The 21122-nt window shown below is 41.9% G+C and overlaps 1 protein-coding gene across 1 annotated transcript in view; it reads left to right on the top strand.

The window, feature by feature from the left end:
- LOC130277504 (mucin-2-like) overlaps window positions 1-21122 on the top strand; it is an 82442-nt gene that overhangs the window by 40495 nt on the left and 20825 nt on the right. The window contains exons 25-32 of the mRNA XM_056528180.1: window positions 1915-2046; window positions 3532-3679; window positions 6766-6806; window positions 8260-8343; window positions 12922-13437; window positions 15816-16301; window positions 19310-19372; window positions 20278-21122. The exon at window positions 20278-21122 is cut by the window's right edge and continues 529 nt beyond it. Coding sequence (XP_056384155.1) covers window positions 1915-2046; window positions 3532-3679; window positions 6766-6806; window positions 8260-8343; window positions 12922-13437; window positions 15816-16301; window positions 19310-19372; window positions 20278-21122 — 2315 coding nt within the window. The remainder of the gene's footprint in view (window positions 1-1914; window positions 2047-3531; window positions 3680-6765; window positions 6807-8259; window positions 8344-12921; window positions 13438-15815; window positions 16302-19309; window positions 19373-20277) is intronic.

The following is a 21122-nucleotide window of genomic DNA, read 5'->3' as shown; positions in this document are numbered from 1 at the left end:
CCAATTGGTGCAAAACTACAACTCCCAGCATGCCCAGACAGCCTTTGGCTGTCTGGGCATTCTGGGAGTTGTAGTTTAGCAACAGCTGGAGTCTCCCTGTCTGGGTAGACACTGCCAGAAGGGTCTATTCACATTATACAAAACGTACAATGTGAACAGAGCTTCAGATAAACTAGCCTTGTTCCCTTCTGTAGCTCCGCCCCCTAATGACGTCATCACTAGGGGGCGGAGCTACACGAACCCGGCCCGGGACTCGAGGGAAGTAAGCTGGACTTCGTCTTCTGTATACACTGTATACAGCTATCTATAGATAGCTGTATATAGTGTATACCGCCCAAAGGGTTAACCTACACTGTCCAGCAGTGTAAGTTAACTCTTCCCTTGCTGGGCTTGCGCATAGCGCACAGCTCAGCAAGGGGTTAAGTGAGCCAGCAATGTGTATACTGTATACACATTGCAGGCTCACTGTAAGTTCTTGCTGGGCAGTAGATATACGATATATACCTACGGCTCAGCGTCAGCTGTTCTCCCGGCTCTGTAGCCCTGAGAACAGCTGATCCCGACATTCACATAAGGAGGATCGCAGCGGGTGTCAGGAGGAGTGACATCCCTGGGATCTGTCCCTTACTGCAGGTACTAATACTCCCAACATGGAGCACACTCTGCTCCATGCTGGGAGCTGTAGTACCTGCATTAATAGACATATGGCAGCGAGTGTAACTTCTGACACCCGCTGCGATCTGTCTATTAATGCAGGTACTACAGCTCCCAGCATGGAGCAGAGTGTACTCCATTTTGGGAGTATTAGTACTTGTAGTAAAGGAAAGATCACTGCGGGTATCACTCCTGACAGCCGCTGCGATCCTCCAGTATAATGTATGAATGCAGCGGCAGCTCTCCTATGGTCCCCTGCACGGCCGTATATATACACATATTCCTATTTCTCACAGAGAGCTGTGATTGGCTGGAACCATCTGGCCAATCACAGCTCTGCGGGAAATATGAATATGTGTACATATACGTGAGTGCAGGGGACCATAGAAGAACAGCCGGCGCATCTATACATTATACAAGAGGATCGCAAGGGACCCCTGCAATCTGTCAATTAGTACAGGTAACTACTACTCCCATCATGGAAGAGTGTGTTCCATGCTGGGAGTAGTAGTACTACCTAAAAAATGTTTAAAAAAAAAGTGAAAAACACGCACACACTACATTTTCATTATTGTCGGCTACATTTTTAGTGCTTTACCCGCTCACATAAATTGATCCCTGTTTAAAAATGAATAAACATTTCATAATAAAAAAGATACATTTCGTTAGATACAATTTTTTTCATCACCACTGTATCTTTTTTATTATGATTTTTTTATGATACCCTGCGAAATTTTAATAAAAATGGTATCTCCATTATTTATTAGGATCGCTAAAGTCCAAAAAAAGACTAAAAAGATTTACCGAATGTACCCGAATACCGAATGTATCCGAAAAAACAACACACGAATACCCGAATATCGAATGTATCCGAAAAATCTAAAGCGAAAATATTGCCGAACCGAAAATTTTTTCCAAAACGAAAAAACGAAACGAAATTAAACGAAAATTTTTCTAGTGCACAAGTCTAGCAAATACAGCTGACAGATTCCCTGTCTGTTAAATCTGTTGTTAAATCTCCAGCCTTTACACTCGTTTTGAGAAAAAAAAAAACCTTTGAAAATTTCCTGCAAAACCATGCAAATCCTAATACACTTTTCTGTTAAAATCAGGAACCATTTCAATGGTTTACTTCAATATTTTGTAAAAAAATATAAAAAAAATTATAGTTTTGATAAAAATGGAGCTACACTAATATTGCAGTATAACATATTATTGTATGTAAGAGATTAGTAAATATATATTTTTTGTATTTTATAGCCATATTTTGTGACTACTACAACCCTATGGGTGAATGTGAGTGGCACTATCACCCATGTGGAAACCACAGTGTACAAACATGCCGGTCTATTAACCACATTTACACTAATGTTACCATTACCTATCTGGAAGGTAAGTGCCCCTTCAACAGTTATAATTTAGATTGTGTCCAGTATGTCTTACAGATCATTACAGCTGTAACAGTAAATGTATTTTGCTGAAAATACTTCATTTGTAATGTTAGCAAATTTTTAGCTAATTTTCCAGTCTACAAACTTTCCAGTGCAAAAATAAAATTTTCACAGGAAAACTTAAATAAAAAAAAAAACAATGATACAAAACAACAATAAAAAAAAAAAAAAAAAAAAAAAAAATATATATATATATATTGAAAACTTCGGCTGCAGTTTATTGTGTCATTAGGGACAATGGGACTCATTAGGGTTTAAGATTGCACTTGATGGACTCTGGTCTTTTTTCAACATTATGAACTATGGGGGACATTTATCAATGTTTGCTTATGTATTCCTTTTTTTACTAATTTTTTCCTTTCAATTTTTTTTGCTCATGTGCCACTTATTTATCAACTGGTTTCAGCCTGTTGATACATTTCTTTCACATAAGCAATTTTTTTATTTTATTTGCTTTGGTAGTGGCTTTTTCTGCTCCAGTAAATTTAGTAGTTTTTTTTTTCATGCCATGCAACTTTTTTGCGACTTTCGCACTTGATAAATCTCTGACCACTGCAAGTAAAAAAATCACTTTTTGCTTTGGTAATCAAGATTTTAATTTTTTTGCTTAGGACACTGCACAATAAAAAAGTAGAGAAAAGAAAGTAGTCTCACGTGCGACTTTTTTGCGACAATTTCAAGCAAACAAAATCTACTAAACGCTTTGATAAATGTCCCCCTATGTTACAATGTTACACAATGCATGATAAAGTATATTTTTAACTTGCTAATTTTGAAAAAAAATTTTTTTAAAAGGATACTAAATACAAATGTAGGTGTAGAATAGCTAGCACCTCGACATCTAAAATAATGGAACAGGTATATAGAAAGCCATAAAGAAAACTCAAATCAAACAAAGATTGAGAAACCCCTTCTTAGTAAACAAGTACAGTAGATCAGTTCTAAAAGGATGACAAACAAACATGGATAGAAATGGATAGAAATGGCAAAACACTTACTTTACTAAAAAGGAAACACATTGATATATACCTGTGGGTGGATTTAGGGACATCCAATACTTGGCAACCCAGAAGGGCTTTCAAGGATGGCAGGTTTGTTCGGGGTGTTCCTGGCAGGAAATTTCCCCTTGGACTCCGACTTTGGCCCGTAGCGCTTCACCAGAAGAGGATGACACAATGCATCAGGATGTAGATAATGGCGGTATTTTATTCATACAAATATATACTGGTAGACGCATTCAGTACATGATGTTTCCAAAGTAAAACTCCTTTCGTCATCAGGTCCAAGTCACTTGGATCTGATGGAGAAAGGAGTTTTCCCTTGGAAATGCGTGGTCCTTCATGCACTGAATGCGTTTCCGAAAATTTGGAAAAATTTAGGTTTCGGACAAAGTTTATATTTTAATTGCCCTTTTTATGTCTTTAAGGCTGCTACCCAACTTGCCCAAAGAATAAGCCTATTTTTGATGAGGTAAACAAGAAATGTGTGACCAGGGATGAGTGTGGTTGCTATATTAATGATGTTCATCACAAATCTGGAGCAGAAGTTCCTTATTATAAGAAATGTTATAAATGGTAAGAAATATAACTTTTACAGGGCTTTCAATAAGGGCAGATAAGGCACAATTTTCTTTTTAAAGGATGTGGTGTACAGTGGTTTACATGGTGAAGAATGGGCCCCATAACAAAGACCGATATTGGTATTATTGTTGAAGAGGCAACCACATATTTCTCTTCCAACTGCAGTCTGTGGTATACAGCCAAAGGTAGAGACTCTCTTAGGCTTCAAAAAGAATATGAAGTTTAAAGAAAAAAGAAAAAAAAAAAGAAAGAGAGGTTGAGTCCTAGAAGAGAGCAGTGTATTTGAAACTTATATAGTGACTATTTGAGGTTTATCTAGGAAATGCAAGGCAGGGTGGATGAGCTGGCACGGGCAGAAAGCATTCTTCATAAAGGTATCCTAGAAGATTGCTTATCAGAGTTGACACTTAAAGGGGTACTCTGCAAAGGATAGGGGATAAGATGTCTGATCGCGGGGGTCCCGTCACTGGGGACCCCTATGATCTCTCCCGCAGTACCCCCGTTCTTCAGCTGCATGATGGGGATACAGGTGTCGGAGTAACGTGACGTCACGGCCCCGACCCTCGTGACATCATGCCCCCCCCCCCAATGCGAGATACTCCGGCCCCTGTATCGCCCATCATCAGCCACGGAGCGATCTTCGTTCCGTGCAGCTGAAGAACGGAGGTGCTGCAGGAGAGATCAGACATCTTATTCCTATCCTTTGGATAGGGGATAAGATGTCTAGGGGCAGAGTACCAGGGCTGTGGAGTCGGAGTCGGCAAACAATGCACTGACTCCTACTAAATTTAGATTGGAATGTCCCAATTCACAAAAAGTTATAATTAATGACTTCTCTACTGTAAGAATAAAGACCAATGCATGCAGTGCCTCATGTAACCGCAAAACGAACACGTTAAGTGACCGTGAAGAAGCATTCTTTTCATGTGCTTCACTATATGGCACGCAACGCAAAATTAGGAGTGGCAATACTTATGCTTTCCATAGGGTTGTGTTCTGCTGTTACAGGGAACCCATGGGTAACCTAGCCTCTCACCGATAAGGGATTAAGTAAATATGTTTTTTGCAGGACTAGAGACACTTGTATAAGTGAAGGAAATAGAGGGTCAATAGTTCAAGACTGAAGCTGTAAACCATTGGAAAAACTGCTGCCATTCAGCTAAGGCTATAAAAACTTCTAAACTCCGATTGTTAGCTTAAACTTTAAACATGACTATGGGATTCTACTAGGGAAATCATGTTTTATAATAAATGCCCCTTCCTGGATCCTCCCACTGCCCTATCTTCAGCAGCAGATCAGCACACAAAAAGGAGAAGGCAGCAGCTTCTGCCCAACTACCTCTCTCTGCTAGAAGAGCTTAGAAGAACTTGGTGGGCTTAAACTGTTCAATACAGTAGACTGTTGGCTTCCCTGCCAGTAGTCCTGTGGTAATGACATGTTGCCTTTCTTTCCTTCAAGGAATGTATAAAATACATTTGCATATTAATACAGAGGAGTCGGAGTCGGGGAGTCGAAGTCGAAGTACAAAAAACTGCGGAGTCGGAACATTTATCTACCAACTCCACAGCCCTGCAGAGTAAGAAATGAACATTGGCCTTAAAGTGTTTCCTTAAAGGGGCTTTAAGGAAACACTTTAAGGCCAATGTTCATTTTTGCACTTTCGTTTGTTCCTCCTACCCTTCTAAAAATCATAATGCTTTCATTTTTCCACCTACAGATCCATACAAGGGCTTGTTGTTTGCGTCACCAATTGTACTTTATAATGACATCAGTCATTTCATTACAAAATCTACGGCAAAAAAAAAAAGAAAATATTTGTGGGGTGAAATTGAAAGACAAAACAAAACGCCATTTTGTAACTTTTGGGGGCTTCCGTTTCTACTCAGTCTACTTTTCGGTAACAATGACACCTTATCCTTATTCTGTAGGTCCACACTGTACAAGGATACCCAATGTATGTAGGTTTTATTTTATTTTACTACATGCGCCAAAATCAATATGTTTAAAACTGTCATCTTCTGAACCCTATAACTTTTTTATTTTTCAGTATACAGGCTATATGAGGGCAAATTTTTGTGTTGTGATCAAAAATGCACAGATTTGAACTTTGGCGTTTTTTTCAATGTACGCCATCAACCTTGCGGTTTAACTAACCTTATATTTTAATAGTTTGGACATTTACGCATGCGGCGGTACCACATATGATTATGTTTATTTTTTATCACATTAATTATTTAAAATATAGGAAAAAGGGGTGGGGGGAATTCAAACTTTTATTAAGAAGGGGTTAATGCCCTTTTATTAACTTTTTTTTTTACACTTTCTTTTTGGTCTACATAGGGAGCTATACCATGCAAAAAAAATCCACTGCGTAGAAACTGGAGCCCCCAAAAGTTACAAAATGGCATTTCTTTTTTATTTCACCCCACAAATAATTTTTTTGGGGTTTCGCTGCAGGTTATATTATAAAATAAGTGATGGCATTAAAAAGTACAATTGGTGACGCAAAAAGAAGTCCTTATATGGGTCTGTAGGTGCAAAATTGAAAGCGTTACGATTTTTAGAAAGGAAGGAGGAAAAAAAGAAAAGCGACTTCCTTGAAGGGGTAGTCCAGTGGTGAAAAACGTTTCCCCTATCCTAAGGTTTGGGGATAAGTTTCAGATCGCGGGGGGTCCGACTGCTGGGGGTCTCCAGTACAGGGCCCCGGCTCGCTGGCCAGAAGCGACGGCCGACATGCGCCCTCAATACAACTCTATGGCAGAGCCAGAGATTGCCAAAGGCAATAGCGTTGTATTGAGGGGGCGTGTCAGCCGCCTCTTTGTGCGGTGGTCAACACGCCCCCTTCCTGCGGGCTGTTGGGGCCCCGTACAGGAGATCGCGGGGGACCCCAGGGGTCGGACTCCCCGCGATCTGAAACTTATCCCCTATCCTTAGGATAGGGGATACGTTTTTCACCACTGGATATCTCTTTAAGGTAAAAATAGGGTGAGTCCCTAAGGGGTTAAGTCTATGGACAAACCCTTTAGGTATTCTAGTACTTATATATTATAACATACACTTATGTTTCTATCTGTTTTAGTGTCTGCGCATCTAATGGAAACATTTCCTGTAAAAAACTAGGTAGGTATCTTTTATTTTGATTTATAAAAAATAAAGCAATATACAGTATAGTTGCACAAACCTATATTATACTTAGAATTGAAATGAGCATCATGCATGAGAATATAATAGACACATGTATTAAAGTGTAGCTCTTTTAGGGCCCATTCACACGTCAGAATATCCGCTTGGAGAAATTCCAGGCAGACATACCGTGCGCAGCAGGTACAGACTGTGTCAGTCGATGCTAGAACCACTCGGACATGTGCAGTCTTTATTGAAGGCTCTGCATATCTGAGCGGATTCTGCTAAAAGAATAAACATTTATTCTTTCTTCGGATTTCAGAATTTGACCTTACAACGCAAAAATTCTGCAGTGTGAGAAGGTGAAAGGTATCGTGCTGGATGGGTGATGTGTGTCACCAAGGCTCCTGGCTTTGGTGAAGTAAGAGCTGGTATTCATTCAGTGTCTGTGCTGTGATGCAGTCTGACACTATGGCCGTTGTTACTGGAAGGCCAATCCAGGACAGCTCTTACTGCGAATGAACAAGTGCAGGGTCGGGGTCATTCCCTACAATCCAGATCACCTTTTGTTGGCCTTAAAGGCACCGTTTCATCAGCTGAGGGGGATTTGCTAGTTGCAGCTCACACTGCCAGAGAGAGCTGCATGTGCAGTTCATCCCCGCGTTTGCTCCAAGCTTGGAAGCTGGTGAACAGCCTGCCTGGAGGCTTGGAAAAGACTTGCTTGATGCTGCTTGGCATGGACTCAGGTGGACTTTTGTTACGTTTTCCTTTTGTTCTGCATTTAAAGACTTTTTGCTGTGTGCCAAGTGTGAACTTTGATTTGAAAAGTACTATTTCCTTGCCTCTATACTGCAACCACACCTATTTGCAAGAGCGAGTCATCACAGCAGGTTCAGCTGAATCTCATTGAAAACAATGGAAGGCTGCTGCACAAGAATTTCCGATTCAGAATTTTTAAGGGTCTATTCACACGTACAGTATTCTGTGCAGATTTAGTGCAAAGATTTGATGCGCAGGATTTTCTGCTGCGGATTTCAATGTAAACTGAATGACTTGAAATCCTGCGCATTAAATCTGCGCAGAATATTGTACGTGTGAATAGACCCTAAAGCCGGATCCTGCCATGTGAATGGACTCTTAAATGGGTAGCCAACAAAGGTTTGGACAAAGACAGTTGAGTGTTATGTAATTTGCACAACTCCGATTGATGTAAAGCCCCATAACCTATGCTATTGAACAGCATAGCTCCTGGTGGCACTGCTTTTGCGCACCTCCAATTTATGTTATGTAATTTACTTTAGAAAGAAGGTGATTTGCTGATAGTGCCTCACTTAAGATCTAAGGTGATAAAAATAAATAGGCATGAGAACAAAAACTTATCAATGGTTAAATTGCTGCTCTCAACATTTCTTTCCTCTTAATATGTTTTTTTTTATTTTATTTTTTATAGATGACTCTTCTTGTTCCAGTACAACACCCCTCACAACCACATCTATTACCCCTGCCACCATCTCTCCAACTGCAGCCACAGAGGGTAAAATTACCATGGATTATTCTTGCTTTTAGGCTAGAGCTACATGGTGACACAACAAAACATCATATGGTCAAAATTTGCATTGCTGCTATTATTGGCATAACACTCAAACTGACCATGGATCTGTCATACCCCTTCTTTAGCCTATAAACCCCCTAGCAGATCAAATATAGTATAGTAATACTTTTATTTAAAAATTTAGTTTTCAGTCTACATCCACTAATCTTCAACAAGTAAGTATATTTTTTATTGAGTGATACAGTTTAACACATGAGGACACTAAGTAAGACACACTTAATACATAAGAGGACTGAGGAGGTGAACCTTTACTATTTATTGAAGGTAACTATAGTTATGAGGCCACTGAGGAAAGCAGCATGCACAGGATGGTACTGTTAGATGGGCAGCATGATGGGAAGTGTGTACGGAGAGTGAAGGTCGGGAGGGTGCTGGAAAAGCAAGATAAATTTGAAGACACATGTCATGGCTGTCTGAGCTGGATGGAGAAGAAAATGGTAAAGCAATCATCTCCAAATAGAAGTTACTGAATGTAACTGCAATGTTATTACTTACAATACTTTGAAAAAGTTTTAGGCAGATGTGTAAAAGTAAAAATGCTACTAAGTAAAAACAGTGGGACCCAGCTTCACCCATCTTCTGTTGGACGAAGTCTGAGCAGAAATCGTATTCATGAAAGAATTGCAGTTCTTGCTACTCCCAAAAAAAAGAGATAATTTTTGACATGCTGGGATACAGACAGAAATTTTCAAGTTTGCTCAACTCCACTGCCAATTGTCTAACAGCCAGGCCTCTTCCATAGGCAGCACATTTTCCAGATTTGCCTTATCTGTGTTGTGCCCTACTCCTCCCCGATCCTGTCAGTTATCCATTGGAGAATCCATCTCCTTCAGACAACAGTATTCTCCCAGTCCCTCTGTTGTAGCATGCCTCAATTCCTACTTGGCCAAATTGTTGGTGGCACAGGCCCTCCCATACCATCTTATGGACTCCACGGCCTTCAGGCAACTAATGGGGTGTGCCCAGCCAAGGTGGTGCGTACCTAGTCACCATTACTTTGCTTAGACAGCCGTACCATGCATACCACGGTTAATACGTGGAGTAGCACCTATGGCCAGGGGAAATAAGTGGCCGAAAAAAAGCTTTGCTCCATTTATGTTGTCTCAGTGGGTTTCCCCAGCCAGGCCCAGGCCACCTGGCAGGTGGAAAATTCAAATTGATTGCGTTTTCTTTTGCAACGACCCTGCGGCCAGCCAGGCCTGCTGGCTAAATTCTAATTTGTTGTGTTTACTTTTGCAACCACCCTGCAGCCAGCCAGGGCTGCTGTACAAAATGAGTACCAGTCGCCATTATTTTGCTGAGACAGCCATTCCTTGCATGCCACAGTTAATACATGTAATTGTATTTACAGTCAGAGGCAATACATGTCCAAAAAATAGTTTTACACCATTCATTGCTGCTAATTCCAATCAGGCCTGGGCCGTCTGGCTGGGGCGAAATTTAACACATTTATAGCGGTTGCTTTTGCAACCAACCTGGGGCCAGACAGGGCTGCTGGCCAAAATGAAATTGACTTTTTTGGCAAACCTGCTACTTCCAGCTAGACCCCATGGACTTCTGGCTCACCAGATTAGATTATTGGCCAGATCTTGCCCAGTTTGCCATGAGTTTTCTGTTTTGTTCAGCCTCTTGTAAAAGGGATGATTTTTTCGGCTTTTCATAGAAGAGCTATTTCTTCTTCAGTCTTCACTATTTTAAAATGCCAATTCTGTTACTACTCCGAAAAATGGGATCATTTTTGGCACACTGGGATAAAGCCACGGCGTCTTCCCATGCCTCCATGTGCATATTAACACTGGCAGGCATCTACAAAAAAACAGGGATACTTTCTGCAGCTTTATTTAGGTGTGAATAGGCCTAAAAATGGGTGAGCTGGAATAGTTACCATGGGTTTCCGCATGTCGCTATAACTGAGCCATAAAAAACACTATAAATCTACTTGAATACATTCCTAACAGTGTAAGGAAGGAGTTAAGAGCTGTTAGGTAGTGTTTTAAATGTGTTTAGGGGCTTATCTTATTGCCAGTTTGAGTTGAACCAAGCCGAACCGAACTTGCGATTTTCGAAGAGTCCGGCGAACCAAACTTTTCAAAAGTTTGCTCAACTCTATTCATAAGGTTAAGAAAAAGACAAACGTTCAAGCCATATCCTTACTGTGTCCCTATTGTGTTAATTCAGAGGAAGGCAAAAAAAAAACTTATGATGCTGATGCCAATTCCCCCATAACAGGGGAAAAAACTCCTCCTGACTCTAAATATGGAAATGAGAATAAATCAATGTTCTGTTCCCATAACCTTTACTATTATCTCTCTCCATAAATTCATCCAGGCCCCTTTTGAACCCTTTTTGATTATCCTTCTGGGTACTGTAGTCCTCCAATTCCATAGTCTGGTTAGCTTTAAGCAGTAGTCGTGAATTTATCCTGTGCGACTTGTCACACAATTTGTCCCAATGCCCTCAATTTGTTGCAAATCTAAACTAGCGCAGACCTGGCTTACAAAACTGTCTGTGGACAGCAATGTGCATAAAGTCACATATTTTGACGCAAAAGGTTAAAATGTTGCAGAAAAAAATTGGCAAAGAAGGAACCATACAAACTGGTGTACTGAAGTAATATGCAATTATCACTTGCTATGCAACCATTTAAATATATGGTGAAAGCACACATTAACACCACACACATTAAAGGTGTAGAAAAATGGTTCACCTACATCACCCTTGATAAGTCCCCCCCATCTCTGAAGGGCTCTAGCTGCAGTAATAGAAGACAAGTATCTATTACAATGTAATCTCTTGCTGTTTCCTCTTAAAATGATCCGGGTCCTTACAGTGATATGATCATTCACAGTGCTCCCACGCCAATACCACCATGTCAGGATCTACTTGGAGCTTCATGGATTGCACAGGTGTACCTATAGTGATTAAGATAATGTTGATCAAAATAACGAGAAAAAAAACATCCTTGTGTGGCATCGTTTAAAAACTCCACAGGGTGTATTTTATTGCACTCACAGGAACAATCTAATGCATTAATCCTCATAGTCACTGCGTCCAACCAGCTTTGTCATGTACATACTGGGCCTCATTTACTAAGCTGAAACCTACCAGTTTTTGTCTGGTTATTTTGGCGCAGAGTGTCTGAGACATGTCTGCACCAGTGTGCGACAGTGTGCGCCTGGAAAATCCAACAAACCCGACATTGCACTGTGAAAAGCCGAAAAAGGGGCGTGGTCTGCTGCAAAGGGGGCGTGGTTGGCCCGAAAAGGAGCGTGGTTTCACAACCCAACCGATTTACTATTGAATTCACAGAAAATCCTGTGGGTAAATGGCTGGAAATATCAACCTAGAAAAAGCTGGTCTGAAAATGTTCCCGACTTTTCCCAATAGTAAATAGAGAGAAATCCTGCAAGTCTGAAACTAGTAAAAATCCGATACTCTTAGTAAGTGAGGCCCACTGACTTCATCATCAGGACTATAGAAGCTACCATAACTGCTACTTTTGCTTAAAAAAGGCTTTTGCACATTTATCTCTTGGTGGAATAAAGATATAAGCTATACTTTCCGCTTCTACTGACTGTGACCTTGTAGCATATTGCAGATTTTCAGCAAAACTGGCATCCAGATGGATCGCTTGCAGGGTGGTTGGCATCATGTAACTTTCCTCTACTTTGATGCTACTATTACAGTTACACCCATGGGAGGCATTGATTCAATCATCTCATAGGTCAGGGACAGTGTATTCCCTTCTCTTGTAAACTATCACTAAATTTAACCACTGCTCTCTACTAGTGTTGCTGGCGAATATTCGCAATTCGAATATTATTCGCGAATATCGCATATTCGCGAATTCGCGAATTTCGCGAATATAGCGCTATATATTCGTAATTACGAATATTGTTTTTTTTTTTTTTTTTTTTTCTTCACAGTACACATCACAGTGATCATCCCTCTCTGCTTCCAGCTTGTGTGGTGTAAAGAAGACTGTAATACTACTATGTGAGACAGGCCTGCGTAAATTCGCATATGCGAAAATTAGCATATCTAATTTTCGCATATGCGAATTTTCGCACATATTAATTTTGCATATGCCAATATTCACTTATGTTAATTTTCGCATTCGCGAATTTTCGCATACACGAATATTCGCATATGCGAAAATAAAACTAGGACATAACGAATATGCGAATATTCGCGAATGTATGACGAATATTCGTCCATATATTCGCGAATATTCGCGAATTCGAATATGGCCTATGCCGCTCAACACTACTCTCTACACAGAATTTGTCAATCCAGTTTGCACATATGACAGTCTGATAGTTATTACCATTTTTATTCATGAAATAAGGTGCCTGTCTCTTTAGTAGTCTATCAATAAAGACTTGTTTTCATACCACATATTTCCGGTGGTAGGTAATTTTATTGAAGTTGGCCGTAATATCTATCAGTGGGATCAGTAACATTTCAGATTAAGATGATGTGTTATTTCTGTTGTTCTAGATTGTACACCTGTCTGCTCCTGGTCTAAATGGCTTAGCTCCAGCATTCCTTCATTTGCATCTAGAGGGGATTATGAAACATATGACAACATCAGGAAGGCTGGATATGATGTGTGTGGAAGTCCACAGAAAATTTCCTGCAGAGCAAAGCATAGGCCAAATAAGAACTTATACAGTCTGGGGCAAATCGTGGTATGTGACATCTCTTATGGGCTTATCTGTTACAACAAAGAACAGCGCCCTCTGCCTATTTGTTATGACTATGAGATTAGAGTGTACTGCTGTACAGTATCTAATACTTGTTCATCTACTACTGGTCCAAATGGAACTACCACTCCAGCAAGTATCATCACTACCATCAATATAAGTGGGACAACCGCACCAACAATTCTGATGTCGAAAAGCCCACCGACCACCAAGTCTTTAACAGTGACCAGGCCAACCTCTAGCATTTCACAGTATGAGACTTCTACACCTACACCTGGTCCAACGGTCGTGAACGAAACCTCTACTAGCAGTAAGTGGAAATTAGAATATAGCAATTTATGTTGGGGTTTGCATACCGTATAAAGTCGAATATAAGCTGACCCGAATGTAAGCCGAGGCCCCTAATGTCACCCCAAAAACCCAGGAAAAGTTATTGACTCTACTATAAGCCTAGGGTGGGAAATACATCATCCCCCCCTGTAATCATCCAGACCCCCGTCATTAACACCCCCTCATCATCACCCTGTCATCATCACCCCCGTCATCATTTCCCCCCCTTCATCATCACCGCGTGTCAATCCCTTCATCAGTGGTCTTCAACCTGCGGACCTCCAGATGTTGCAAAACCACAACTCCCAGCATGTCCGGATAGCCATCGGCTGTCCAGCATGCTGGGAGTTGTAGTTTTGGAACATCTGGAGGTCCCAGGTTGAAGACCATTGCGGCCTTCGTCATCATCCAGACCCCCCCCCCTTTAGTTTTCTACTCACCTTCCCTCGGTGCTAAAACGCCCCCTCGGCTTATACTCGAGTGAACTCTCCGCCTGTCAATCCTTTCAGTGGTCTTCAACTTGTGGACCTCCAGATGTTTTAAAACTACAACTCCCAGCATGCCCGGACAGCCTTTGACTGTCCGACCATGATGGGAGTTGTAGTTTTGAAACATCTGGAGGTCCGCAGGTTGAAGACCACTGCGGCCTTCGTCATCATCCAGACGCCCCTTTAGTTCTCTACTCACCTCCCCTTGGTGGGAAGGAAAGGTGAGCTGGTCCAGGCCATCTATGCTGCAGGGACCGTCCAGTGGGGAGGGTTAGTCATTCCGGGCTGTCCATTTTCACCGGGAGGCCCTCTTCTCGGCTCCAGGCCCGGCCCCGGACTAGTGGCGTTGCCTTGACGACGACGCAAAGGGACGTTCATGCGCAGGTACGTCTGCTGCGCACGGACGTCCCAGTGCGTCGTCGTCAAGGCAACGTCACTAGTCCGGGGCCGGCTGGTGAAAATGGACAGCCCGGAATGACTAACCCTCCCCACCGGATGGTCCCTGCAGCATAGATGGCCCGGACCAGCTCACCCTTCCTTCCCACCGAGGGGAGGTGAGTAGAGAACTAAAGGGGCGTCTGGATGATGATGAAGGCCGCAGTGGTCTTCAACCTGCGGACCTCCAGATGTTTCAAAACTATAACTCCCAGCATGGTCGGACAGCCAAAGGCTGTCCGGGCATGCTGGGAGTTGTAGTTTTAAAACATCTGGAGGTCCGCAGGTTGAAGACCACTGAAAGGATTGACAGGCGGAGAGTTCACTCGAGTATAAGCCGAGGGGGCGTTTTAGCACGAAAAATTGTGCTGAAAAACTAGGCTTATACTCGAGTATATACGGTAGATTATTCGCTACTAGTAGCTTTGTCTTAAATGTCATTGTTCTCTTTTGAACTCTGTTTCATCTTGTAAAGTCAACTTCTGGTTCATTTGCAAATGAATTTTATAGTGCTTGACTTGAGACATTTTATTGTTGTTGTTCAAATGTCCTGCATACCCATGAGGTTAAGTTATTAGATTCTGACTACCTCCAGCTTACTGCATACTGCAATGTATAACATTGAATTCCATGAATAAATGGTATGCATAAAGCTCCTAAGCTCCCCCTAGTGGCAGCTGTAGACAGCCAGAATGTAAAATATAACTCAATGCAGGAATGGTCCTTCCCGCTTCCCAGTTCTGGTGCTGGCTTATGTCTCCTAAAACTAAAAACTCTTCTCTCCACCACATCATCCTTTCTGAGGAGAGTTGTGAGACCACCATACACTTTAAACAGTTGGCCAACTTTAGTCTGAGGTGAATGGGCACCTTTACCGGCAATATCGGCCACTGCTTCTCGTTGCAATTTTATCCACATACAGCAGTTGTATTGTAGATATATATCAAAATCAGGACAGTAGAGGATATTATACTTTTTATAGCTCAGTATTTTTTTCATCCTAAATCATATCTGCAACTCCAATATAGTTAGATATAAAAATCTCTCTCATGTATGCATATAATGTTCTTTCTACTCCAAATTCTAAAAGTATTATAAGTCCCCAAGTGAAATTCTACAGATTACAGTACTGTATGACAGGGTATATTATTCATTATAATACACACTGTCCTTCTTCCTGTCTTCTACTGAATAAAATGAAACCTGCTCCATTTCATAAATAAGTTCTGCATCCGGTGCAGTAGTGAGCAGTACAGTACAGGTGAATGTGAATGTGGCGCCACGTATCTCTCAGGATTGTCATTTTCAATCATGTCCATCAATATTTGACATTCTTTATTAGTAGCCACAATTTCACATCCTCAATTTCCTGGTAAACATTTGCTGTGTTTTAAAATTCCATAAAAAAAAACAATATTTTTCCCTCCTCTTGCAGCACAAGATTGTACACCTATCTGTTCATGGTCGCAGTGGTTTAGTGTGAGTTATCCTACATATGAATCTGGAGGGGATTATGAAACGTACCATAATATCAGGCAGGCTGGATATGATGTCTGTGAGACACCATTGCATATTTCCTGCAGAGCCAAACGCCATCCAAACACTGCACTACATGAACTGAGGCAGAAGGTGACCTGTGATGTCTCCTATGGTCTGATCTGTATTAACAAAGAGCAGGACATCGTGCCTATGTGTGAAGATTATGAGATTTCCGTCTACTGCTGCAAAGTGCCGGATATGTGCTTACATACTACCCCTCGAAGCTTGGAATATAAGTCCAGCATTCCAGTTATTATCAGTACTAGCAGTGCTGGGACAAACGCAACCACAACATGGACATTAACAAGGACCACAAAGATCAGTAAAACAAGTTCTCATACATCAAGCTCCACATCACATGTCACCTCTTCTCCAACTAAAAGTAAGTAAAGTTCTAAAATATAGGAGCTGGACAAATGACTCAGAACACACCTGCCATCATCAGTAACACTGATTTTCTCAGTCCTGTAGCTTTTATCGCTGTTGATCAACTTGTATTGTTCCAAAATCAGTTCATTTGTTTTAGTGGTGTGATATGTCAGACTTAACAGAGTTCCAAAGGGAAATGGTTGTTGGTGTGGGCCTTTTGATCCAAGTTGCTAAGTTAATGAGTGTGTTGAGGTCTACTGTTTCCTTGATCTCATCTCAGTATGCAAAGACCGGAAACATATCTGCAGACAGAAGTAGCTGTGGTTGAATGTCAGAGCTTGAAAGAACAGAACTGCATTTGTGCAGTGCACACCTGACATTTTTCAAGAAAATGAAGTATTTCTCACAGAAAATGATTGCAGGTAAACATGTTTCTTCCCTTTGTGTGTGTTGGAACTAAACCAAAAAAGGGAGGAAAAAAAAATGGTCTGGACAAAATTATTGTCACCCTTAACTTAATATTTGGTTGCACACCCTTTGGAAAAAATTACTGAAATCAGTGGCTTCCTATAACCATCAATAAGCTTCTTACACCTCTCTGGAATGTTGGACCACTGTTCCTTTGCAAACTGCTTCAGGTCTCTCTTATTGGCAGGGCGCCTTTTCCCAACAGCAATTTTTAAGATCTCTCCACAGATGTTCAATGGGATTTAGATCTGGACTCATTGCTGCCACTTCAGAACTCTCCAGCGCTTTGTTGCCATCCATTTCTGGGGGCTTTTTGACATATGTTTGGGGTCACTGTCCTGCTGGAAGACCCAAGATCTCGGACACAAACCCAGCTTTCTGACACTGGGCTGTACAGTGCGACCCAAAATCCTTTGGTAATCCTCAGATTTCATGATGCCTTGCACACAATCAAGGCACCCAGTGCCAGAGGCAGCAAAACAACCCCAAAACATCATTGAACCTCCACCATATTTCACTGTAGGTACGGTGTTCTTTTCTTTGTAGGCCTCATTACGTTTTCAGTAAACAGCAGAATGATGTGCTTTACCAAAAAGCTCTATCTTGGTCTCATCTGTCCACAAGATGTTTTCCCAGAAGGATTTTGGCTTAATCAAGTTCATTTTGGCAAAATGTAGTCTTGCTTTTTATGTCTCTGTGTCAGCAGTGGGGTCCTCCTGGGTCTCCTGCCATAGCGTTTCATTTCATCTAAATGTCAACGGATAGTTTGTGCTGACACTGATGCTCCTTGAGCCTGCAGGACAGCTTGAATATCTTTGGAACTTGTTTGGGGCTGCTTATTCACCATCCGGACTATCCTGAATTCAATGCCCAGGGAGATTAGCTACAGTGCCTTGGGTTGCAAACTTCTTGATAATGTTGCGCACTGTGGACAAAGGCAAATCTAGATCTCTGGAGATGGTTGATAGAGATTGTTGATATTTTTTCACAATTGTGGTCATCATTCCTCTGACAGTTCTCTTCTCCTCTTTCTGTTGCCCATGCTTAGTGTGGCCCACACAATGCAAAGACTAAGTGACCTTGTCTCCTTTTTATCTGCTTTAAGGTGTGATTTTTAGATTTCCCACACCCATTACTTACCCCAGGTGAGTTTAAAGGAGCATCACATGCTTGAAACAATCTTATTTATCCACAATTTTAAAAGGGTGCAAATAATTTTGACCAGCCCATTTTTGGAGTTTGGTGGAACATTATGTTCAATTTGCTTTTTTAACTCCCTTTTTTGGTTTACACACAAAGGGAATAAACATGTGTTTAGCAAAACATGTGTTACTGCAATCATTTTCTGTGAGAAATACTTTATTTTCTAGAAAAATTTCAGTGGTGCTAAACTAAAAAAAATTATATGAGGAAAATCTGTATAAACTATTACCGTATTTATCGGGGTATACCACGCACCGGCCTATAACACGCACCCTCATTTTACCAAGGATATTTGGGTAAAAAAAGTTTTTTACCCAAATATCCATGGTAAAATGAGGGTGCGTGTGTGCGCATGTATACCCCGATACACCCCTAGGAAAGGCAGGGGGAGAGAGGCCGTCGCTGCCGGCTTCTCTCCCCCTGCCTTTCCTGGGGTCTAGAGCCCTGCTGCCGGCCCTTCTCTCCCCCTGGCTATCGGCGCCGCTGCCCGTCCTGTCCCACTGACTATCGGTGCCAGCGCCCCATTGCCGGCGCTGATAGCCAGGGGGAGAGAAGCGGCGCCGACAGCCAGGGGGAGAGAAGGGGCAGCGGCACCCATTGCGGGCGCCGCTGCCCCGTTGCCTCCCCCCATCCCCGGTTGCATAATTACCCGTTGCCAGGGTCGGGTCCGCGCTGCTTCAGGCCTCCGGCGTGCGTCCCCTGCGTCGTTGCTATGCGCTGCACGGCGCGGCGCATGACGTCAGTGCGCCGTGCAGTGCATAGCAACGACGCAGGGGACGCACACCGTAGGCCTGAAGCAGCACGGACCCAACCCCGGCAACAGGTAATTATGCAACCGGGGATGGGGGGAGGCAATGGGGCAGCGGCGCCGGCAATGGATGCCGCTGCCCCTTCTCTCCCCCTGGCTGTCGGTGCAGCTTCTCTCCCCCTGGCTATCGGCGCCGGCAATGGGGCGCCGGCACCGATAGTCAGGGGGACAGAACGGGCAGCGGCGCCGATAGCCAGGGGAGAGAAGGGCCGGCAGCAGGGCTCTAGACCCCAGGAAAGGCAGGGGGAGAGAAGCGGGCAGCGACGGCCTCTCTCCCCCTGCCTTTCCTGGGGGTTTATCGGCGTATAACACGCACATAGACTTTAGGCTAAAAATTTTAGCCTAAAAAGTGTGTGTTATACGACGATAAATACGGTAATTCAAACCTATAAAACCTATATGGCAACATCTAAGCCTTTCAAGAAATACAACAAAGCACAGATGTTTGTAAGGACATCTTTTTTGCAAGACGCGGCCTTTTCAGTGCTGTCACAGAGATTATTTGAGAAAAAAGCATTGTTCTCTTTTTTTCTTCCATATAGCATTTGGTATAGGCATCAAGACGCCGCAAGTTACATCTAAAACAACTTTGCATTTACCACAAGGTAGGTGTTAAGGAAGTGTATTAAGAAAATATATTTTTGATAAAGAAAAATATGAAATGTTTCTATGAAATGCTTTGGAAAATTGTCATGTGCATTAGGGTGGTATAAGATCAGCCCATGGCTGCCCCAAGCGAGCACCGATCAAGCCTGTTGGTGCTCCTCTAACAAGCCTATTACACTGGTCAGGGTTGCATGAACGATCACCAAATGGTTTTAGCAGCCCTTTACTTTCATTATTTGCCGGCCTCATATTTCCTATTACACAGGGTGATTTGTACAGATGATTAACAATTATTTTATTTAACTCATCGAAGCAAAACAATCAGACAAGGCACAAGCATCTGCTTGTTCAAAAGCTGATAACTGGGCCGGTTAAAGGGGTATTCCAGGAATTTTTTTTATATCATCTGAAAGTCAGCTCCAGAAAGTTGAACAGATTTGTAAATTAATTTTATTAAAAAAATCTTAATCCTTCCAGTAGTCAGCTGCTTAAGTTGAGTTATTCTTTTCTGTCTGACAACAGTGCTCTCTGCTGACACCTCTGCTTGTCTCAGGAACTGTCCAGAGTAGGAGCATATCCCCATAGCAAACCTCTAATGCTTCGGACAGTTCCTGAAATAAGCAGAGGTGTCAGTAGAGAGCACTGTTGTCAAAAGAAAAGAACAACTCAACTTCAGCAGCTGATAACTACTAGAAGGATTAAGATTTTTTTTAATAGAAGTAATTTACAAATCTGTTTAACTTTCTGGAGCCAGTTGAAAATACCCTGGAATACCCCTTTAAGCAGGGTGATATCAGCCAAACAGGTGATATTCCCTGTGTAATAGGGTCCTTAGAGATGTAGTTTTTGTTACATCTCCTTTTGTTTGTGATACATAGCTAATTGATGTATTCTACTGTTACAGTTCACACTACTAAAACAAGAACAAAGGCAACCACCATAACATCTCCTGCTCGTACAAGTAAAGGACCTGAATCCACACCAGCCTCCACTACTAAAACTCCATTCACTACCATCAAACCATCTCCTACTACTATATCTGTCCCAATCTTATCAACTTCTCCTCCTACTAATACCTCTTTTATACCGTCTACCACTTCCACCATAACATTTCCTAATGCTACTTCAAGTGCAAGTACCATTGAAAATAAATTGACTAGCAGCACCACATCTACTCCTAAAACAAGGAAATATACCTCTTCCAAATCTGTGGTAACATCAGTCTCTACTAGTTCAGCAACTATACCTATCACAAATATAACTAGAGAATTATTCACAACCAATAAAACCCCTTTGACTACTGATGCTAATATAGTTACCTCTACAAAATTGATACCAACCACAAATATGGAAGTTACCACTGCTGCGTCAATGAGTTTCTCAACGTCAAGTCAGGGTTCATATACACCTACCAAACCTATGCCAATCACAACAGCACCTACTGCTACTCGTGCCGCCAGCACATTTCCTACAGACAAAGTTACAAAAACTAGACAACATACCGAAATGACTACTATTAGTTCCACTACATCAACTACTGTCACAAGTAAAATCCCAACAATTTCTACCCAAAATGAACTGATGCAAACATCAGCCACTCAAGTTTTTACTGCGACCAGCAATAGATCCCCTACTATTACCACCTCCTCTACTAGTAACACTACAAAAAAACATACACCTGAACCTACTACAGCCTCAGCTGCTTCTATCACTTCTAGTACTAGAACAGTAGTCACATCTATACCAGCC

Source organism: Hyla sarda, chromosome 6 (assembly GCF_029499605.1).
Source record: "Hyla sarda isolate aHylSar1 chromosome 6, aHylSar1.hap1, whole genome shotgun sequence".
NCBI classification, from domain to species: Eukaryota; Metazoa; Chordata; class Amphibia; order Anura; family Hylidae; genus Hyla; species Hyla sarda.
The sequence above is the reverse complement of the archived record's forward strand: the minus strand, read 5'-3'. Positions and strand labels throughout refer to the sequence as shown.